At 38.9% G+C, this 8,379-nt stretch overlaps 1 protein-coding gene across 1 annotated transcript; it reads left to right on the top strand.

Annotated features, from left to right (window-relative positions):
• The first annotated feature begins 1,401 nt into the window (after positions 1-1,401).
• On the top strand, positions 1,402-2,223 carry LOC128999346 (uncharacterized). The gene has a single exon (XM_054425801.1). The coding sequence runs from the start codon at positions 1,402-1,404 to the stop codon at positions 2,221-2,223; it is 822 nt and encodes a 273-aa protein (XP_054281776.1).
• The last annotated feature ends 6,156 nt before the right edge of the window (positions 2,224-8,379 follow it).

Below are 8,379 nucleotides of genomic sequence, written 5' to 3'. Positions count from 1 at the left end.
AGGTTACCATGACGACGGTGAACGCCCGGAGGTGGCGGACGTCGACCTTGCCGCCCCCGCCACAGCAGCCCCCAGATCAATGCCGCCCCCACCGCCCGCTGGTGACCGGGTCAAGAACTGCATCCCTGCGTAACTGCAACGCATCTCCGCTACCACAACAACGACAAGCGACAACATTGAACCAAGTCCAAGAACAACCACGTGTCAGGCAACAACGACAAGCAACAACATTCAACTATGTCACAGAAACATGGAAACGTCTACGTGTCAGGCAACAACGACAAGCGACAACATTCAACCATGTCACAGAACCATCCCGTGACAGGCAACAACGACAAGCGACAACATTCAATCATGTCACAGAACCATCACGTGACAGGCAACAACGACAAGCGACAACATTCTACCATGTGACAGAACCATCCACGTGTTAAACAATAACGACAAGTGACAACATTCAACCATGTGACAGTTGCATCAACCATATCCGTGTTAGGCAACAACGACAAGCAAAAACATTCAACCATGTCACAGAACCAACCAAGTTTCAGGCAACAACGACAAGTGACAACATTCAACCATGTCACAGTTGCAACAACCATCCGCGTGTCAGGCAACAACGACAAGCAACAATTCAACCATGTCACAGAATCATCCACGTTTCAGGCAACAACGACAAGCAACAACATTCTACCATGTCACAGAACCATCCACGTGTCAGGCAAAAACGACAAGCAACAAAATTTAACCATGTCACAGAACCTACCACGTTTCAGGAAACAACGACAAGTGACAACATTCAACCATGTCACAGAACCAAACACGTTTCAGGCAACAACGACAAGCAACAACATTCAACCATGTCACAGAACCATCCACGTTTCAGGAACAACGACAAGCAACAACATTCTACCATGTGACAGAACCATCCACGTGTCAGGCAACAACATTCAACCATGCCATAGAACCAACCACGTTTCAGGCAACAACGACAAGCGACAACATTCAACCATGTCACAGAACCATCCACGTGCCAGTCAAAAACGACAAGCGACAACATTCAACCATGTCACAGAACCATCCACGTGTCAGCAACAACTACCATCGAAAACATTCAACCATGTTACAGAACCATCCACGTGTCAGTCAAAAACGACAAGCGACAACATTCAACCATGTCACAGAACCATCCACGTGTCAGGCAACAACGACAAGCGACAACATTCAACCATGTCACAGAACCATCCACGTGCCAGTCAAAAACGACAAGCGACAACATTCCACCATGTCACAGTTGCATAACCATCCGCGTGTCAGGCAACAACGACAAGCGACAAGATTCAACCATGTCACAGAACCATCCACGTGCCAGTCAAAAACGACAAGCGACAACATTCAACCATGTCACAGTTGCAACAACCATCCACGTGTCAGGCAACAACGACAAGCGACAACATTCAACCATGTCACAGTTGCAACAACCATCCGCGTGTCAGGCAACAACGACAAGCGACAACATACAACCATGACACAGTTGCAACAACCATCCGCGCGTCAGGCAACAACGACAAGCGACAACATTCAACCATGTCACAGTTGCAACAACCATCCGCGTGTCAGGCAACAACGACAATCGACAACATTCAACCATGTCACAGTTGCAACAACCATCCACGTGCGAGTCAAAAACGACAAGCGACAACATTCAACCATGTCACAGTTGCAACAACCATCCACGTGTCAGGCAACAACGACAAGCGACAACATTCAACCATGTCACAGTTGCAACAACCATCCGCGTGTCAGGCAACAACGACAATCGACAACATTCAACCATGTCACAGTTGCAACAACCATCCACGTGCCAGTCAAAAACGACAAGCGACAACATTCAACCATGTCACAGTTGCAACAACCATCCACGTGTCAGGCAACAACGACAAGCGACAACATTCAACCATGTCACAGTTGCAACAACCATCCGCGTGTCAGGCAACAACGACAAGCGACAACATTCAACCATGTCACAGTTGCAACAACCATCCACGTGCGAGTCAAAAACGACAAGCGACAACATTCAACCATGTCACAGTTGCAACAACCATCCGCGTGTTAGGCAACAACGACAAGCGACAACATTCAACCATGTCCCAGTTGCAACAACCATCCGCGTGTCAGGCGACAACGACAAGCGACAACAAAAATAAACAATATCACAAGTAAACAAATATATGTGCATCAATGAACAACTACAACCGGCACTGTGATGGTCACAAGTGCAACAATTATGATGGAGACTGTTACATCACTCAGCAATACATTGCCATCAATAATTAATACCATGCGGTAACAACATGTTGGGAAACAGAGACCAAAGTGCAAATTAAGCATTTGAATTTTGTTCAAAACTTGTTTCTGACGCAAAGCGAATAATGCGTTACCCTTTTAATTTTCTAAGATTATGTGGTACAGTATTACTAGAGTCATTAGGTTAACCAAACCACTAATTTATAATATAGTAAATGTGTTGATATCTACCTTAATCAGGTTACAAATATCAAAAAGGTAGCCTACTTAAAATCCATTTTCATACATTGTTTTGTCTCGTATTGACTGTGGTTATACATTCAACTGAACGATGAATTATTAAATTATTATAATTTACACATGTATGAAGGAAGTGGGTGAGCATCACTGAGTTTAGGAAAGCGAACTTTGGAAATAAAGAGGGGGACCCTAAAGGAAATTCCCTCTTTAGTTTAAACCCATTTTACTGTCCGCTTAGTCATAAGCTTTAAAATAACACCTCAATTCTAAAAAATCTGCTAAGTAGGATGACTGGGAAAGGGATGTAACTCTTATTGCGTTAGGTACTGCTTACCATTGTTAACTATCCTTATTTTGTCAAATTTGGCCCAATTTTATAACAATATGGTCGTCAATACCAATTAGTTCGCTTCCCAAGACAACTGCATAATAAGCGTTATTGTATAGACTACATACACAATGGTATCGGATTGATTGTGGTTGTTCTAGGCATTCAAGTGCATGGCACATTGCGGATGCTCAATTATTAGAAATATTTTAATAAATTAAGTCATACTAACTCGACCGGCTTAAAAAGCATCATGTTTATTACATCGATCTCTATTACTACAACGTTTATTCACATGACAACGCTTAGCTGACAACGTTATCAAATACTGTACCATTTTAACTTGTTGACCCTATACAAACATAACATGTTATTTATTTATTTAAAATTTGTACATCTACTAGCATTTAAAACTTAAAAATGGTAGATTATATGAAAAATGTCAAGAACACTTTTGTATGCATTTACAATTTCCTATCAAATATCAAATTCAAAGAGGTTGAATATCAAATAGGAAAAATAATATGGTTTTTAGTTTGAGTCTAAGCTAGTCAGAATGCGTCTCATTTTTTATGTTGTTGTACATCTAAAAACTGTGATATTTCAGCTATTTGTTCTTAGATATTTTTCAACTTGGTGTGGTTTGACAGAAAATTTAAAATGATCAATGAAAGGGTTTTTGGCATTTAAAAAAAGAATTTGGCATTATTTTTGCATTTTAAACTATATAAATTAAAATGGCCGATATTTCGGAACCAAAACATATTTTTCAATGTTTAATTTTTCATACATATATGGTTTATATTTTATTATTGGTACTTCTAATTGTATACTAAATATCGTAAAAATATCCTTAATAGTTTTGAAAATATAGGCTACATTTGAAACAAACAAAATGGTGGATATCTCGCTTACAACTGGAAAATATGAAGTTCTTGATTTGTGTATAATTTTGATTCATAACACCCTTTATTTATTATTTTGTACTTGCTTACGGAGCACCCTGTATAATATGGTAGTAAAAAGAGAAACAAAACCACGGAAAAATAAATAAAGGTAATTTTTTCATGCAAAGAAATCCAGGGTTTTGACCATACTCGTGCAGTCAGTTAACTCTTACTACTTATCTGTTGTGATTTTTACCACCCGTACTGTTAATTGAAATTCATTATACAGTAACATGAAAAAATAAATTACAATACATTTAATTTAATTTAACTTAATGTTTAATTCAAACCCATTAGCTTTTCGTTTTATCGCTGACACAATTAAAAGCTTTTACCCCGTTACAATGTTGTTCCGCCCCCAATATTTAAAATATCGTCAACACCACTTTACGCTCTCAGGTTATAAAACAACATAAACATCACTTAATGGATCTGCCTCGGCTGTACAGCTTTATCAGCTCCTGACTGCAAGATGAATATACTTTGGTCAAGTTAACATCATTAAAATTGTCGTTTAACTAACAAGACGTGATTTAATAAATTCGAGCCTGGCCTAGTTACCTGCCCTTAGTTACTTGAGTCCAATTAACTAAATACTCAGGATTATAAGGAAACATGCACTGAAACTACTTATTACTATTTCAGTAATGAGTGTGTTAACAAAGCGTATCTCGATTAAATAACTGGAAATATTTCAAGAACGTGCATAAATAATATTTTAAACTTAAAACCTATCAATCAACAAAATATTTCTTTTTACTAAAAATAGTGTGCAAAACATACTTTTACACGAAAATGGGTCCGGTAAGCGGAAAAGTTCAATGGGTGCTCGAATGATAAAGGTAAAAATGTATTGTGTGCCTTGGAGATACTCGAAAAGTCGCAATGACAAATTGTACCTAATATAATTTAGTAAAATAAGTCATCGGCATCTGACATTTAAGTCTAAAAACTCAAATCACACTAAGGAAAAAGAGACCTTGAAGTGTTAGTCAAAATTATAAATGGCGATAGACAAAGGAGAGGAGATCTTACAAGGTCAAGGTCGAGATAGAGCAACTACCTCGAGAGGCCAAGATGGCCACCAAACCTGTGACCAAGATGGCCTGCTGAGGAGATATACAACTCCTAGTTAGTTATGGATTGGCCAGATCAGAAACAATCCAGGATGAATACATTAAGAGTATAAACAATCATAAATTGGTATTTAAGTAATCAATAACAAAATATCACTGTCAAACTAAAAACAGCCATATTAAAAAAAATTAATAAATAGACGTATTTTCACAAATACACTTAGTTTGCTGAATTTTAAGCTAACATTTTACAGCTTGCGTTGAAAAGATTACAACAACTAATTGATTGTTGTTGTGTCTGAATTATATTCTCGATGATTCTTCGAATTATTGGTCAAAATACATATTCAGCAAAATGATTCGTGCTCGTCAAAATATCTATACAAGAGCTTACTTAAAAAATCATTAATAAACAACGAGTAGTGTGCATCTATGCTAGGGTTGAATCTTGAAGTCAGCTATGCTAGGGTTGAATCTCGAAGTCATCTATGCTAGGGCTGAATCTTGAAGTCATCTATGCTAGGGCTGGATGTCGAAGTCAGCTATGCTAGGGCTGGATCTCGAAGTCATCTATGCTAGGGCTGAATCTTGAAGTCATCTATGCTAGGGCTGGATGTCGAAGTCAGCTATGCTAGGGCTGGATCTCGAAGTCAGCTATGCTAGGGCTGGATCTCGAAGTCAGTTATGCTAGGGCTGGATCTCGTTGTCAGCTATGCTAGGGTTGGATCTCGTTTTCAGCTATGCTAGGGCTGGATCTCGAAGTTAGCTATGCTAGGGCTGGATCTCGAAGTTAGCTATGCTAGGGCTGGATCTCGAAGTCAGTTATGCTAGGGCTGGATCTCGTTGTCAGCTATGCTAGGGTTGGATCTCGTTTTCAGCTATGCTAGGGCTGGATTTCGAAGTTAGCTATGCTAGGGCTGGATCTCGAAGTCAGTTATGCTAGGGCTGGATCTCGAAGTCAGTTATGCTAGGGCTGGATCTCGTTGTCAGCTATACTAGGGTTGGATCTCGTTTTCAGCTTTGCTAGGGCTGGATCTCGAAGTTAGCTATGCTAGGGCTGGATCTCAAAGTCAGCTATGCTAGGACTGAATCCCGAAGTCAGCTATGCTAGGGCTGGATCACGAAGTCAGCTATACTGTGCTGGAGCTGTAGGATAATGGCAGCTATGCCCGATCATGATGTCAGGTATGCTTTACTGGAGCCGAAGGATGAAAACATCTGTGCTATACTTGAAGCCAGGTATGCTATGCTGGAGCTGTGGGATGAAGTCAGCTATGCTATGCTGGATTATGAAGTTAGGTATGCTACTTTGGAGCAGGAGCGAGTAATGTATCAGAGGGGACAACGACAGCGAGAGGTAGAGGACAGAGTCAAGGTCAGAGGAGCGCAACAACCCCAGGTGAAGGTCGCAGTCGCGCGCCAGAACGCCCGGAGGATGGCCGAAATTCGACCACGAAACGTCGCTCACGGACACTGGGTCGGGTGTGAGAGATTGTCACTTTCAGCCATTGTGGTTTAGAACAATCCTCCCACTTCCCACAGAGCGACATTACTTTCGCCCCGAAACTGTTTTAGGTGTGGGTAATTTGATATGTAGAAATCTGGGGCTGAAGTGAAAATATTATTGAGTCAGTAGGCCTACTTTGTGCTGTGGTAAATTTGGTAAATTGTGGTAAATTTAGTAGAGGACTAAAGTAGATCTGGCAATTCACATCTTTTCACCACAAAATGTAAATAATCATCGATCAAACATAACTTCTATTGCTATTCTAGTTTCTGGTACTGTTTATACATTCACTGTAACGATTTAATAAGAAACATCCTCATAGAATAAAGTCAGTATGCATTGTATTGAAGACCTCATAGGCGCGTGGTACACGGAGATTTGGAGACATTGTGTTTAAAATTTATGGTTTAAGTTTATAAAATTGGTACTGATATTAAAACTGCTCAATATACAGTTAATCATTGTACGTAAGTTGGCTTATTGTACTCCAGAACATATGAGAACTTTACGCTATTAGCGAAGGCTACTGAACCGCAATTCAAAAATTAGTTCAGTAGTCATTGCTATTACGCAAACAAAAGAGACCTGCACAACCTACCACTTCTTTTGCTATTGGTCGTTTTTTTCGTCACCTTCGTAGAAGCGATGTTTTATTAGAGTTATTAGAGTAGCAGGCTGCAAGATGGCGGCTAGACTGGTTATTGCAAGGTCTAGGTCTAGGATAGGGTACAACAACCTCGCGTTCTCTCTCTCTCTCCCGTCAACCGTCATAGTCTAGGCGACAAGGCAGTCTGCATCGCGAATTTATGTGCAGCATAACCGCGCCAATGCCACACCAGAGTGCACTGCTTCCATAATAAACAGTGATTACCTCCCTGTAGGGGCGTCACGCCTATCATGTCGTAGACCAAACTATCAATGTTTATGACCAACATGTCGGTACAAAGTCTTAAATGAGTTCCATAATCACATGTAACCTCGTTTGTACACCTCACGTAGCTTATTTCTGCAAATACAAACATACTTAGGCGAAGTTATAGGATCCGATGTAATAGACATCAAATTTACTACTGGTATTTTAGGAGACCAGAGAAAATTAAAAAAAATATTGTTTTATGTTCAAAACATAAATCTGAGAAAAATTACATTAAATACGGTATATAATAAATTATAATCTTAAAAAAGATCCAACGTTTTGAAAAATATTTAAATTTACTGCAATATATTTATGAACGGTAAGGACTTTTCTTTTCTTTTTAGAAACCCTCTTACTGTATTTGCAAAGAAAAAATATTACCCCAAAATATTACCACTGCGATAATGCAAAGGACTACATATACATCCATCACACATACATCAGTACACACATCCGATACATCGATATACATACATCCGATTTACATACATACATACATCGGTATATACATTTTTATATCGATTATTTGTTGTACGAGTTAGTTCACAATTGCTTACATGCCTCATTATTTTTTAAAGGGTTTTCAACTGTGTAATACTAGTTTTAAAACTTCTCACACACTGCTATATTGCAGTTGTCTTGCCGAGTAGTCAATTTTTTTGACAAACTGGTAAAGGGTAAGGGTTATTATACGTATATACAGGGTGAGTTTTTTAAAGTGATCCAATAGCTAACTTTTTAATTACAGGACTTAGCACCTCACTTTAAATTTGAAACTTGCTCAGTTTTAAGTTTCACTCAAGAATACGATTTCAGATTTTTTCATTGTGGCCGCCATTTTCCAATATGGCTGCCAACTTTAAAATTTCTTATGGAACACCCTGTATTTTATTTTGTTTTTAGATTTTACTCTAAAAAATAAAACATTTTTGTTCTTGACATTTTTTCAATATCTCTAATAGTTAAGGAGCTACGAGGACAAATTGTTAAGTATTAACAGTAACAACACTTAAAACTAACATTGTTTTAAAACATGCTTTAGAATTCATGCAACTTTG

Source organism: Macrosteles quadrilineatus, unplaced genomic scaffold (genome assembly GCF_028750875.1).
Source record: "Macrosteles quadrilineatus isolate MER2022 unplaced genomic scaffold, UCM_ALF_1.0 Scaffold_1__1_contigs__length_201487025, whole genome shotgun sequence".
NCBI lineage: Eukaryota > Metazoa > Arthropoda > Insecta > Hemiptera > Cicadellidae > Macrosteles > Macrosteles quadrilineatus.
The sequence above is the reverse complement of the archived record's forward strand: the minus strand, read 5'-3'. Positions and strand labels throughout refer to the sequence as shown.

Coding starts and splice junctions, on each gene's coding strand:
- LOC128999346 (XM_054425801.1), top strand. CDS start 1,402: ATGTCACAGTTGCAACAACCATCCACGTGTCAGGCAACAACGACAAGC.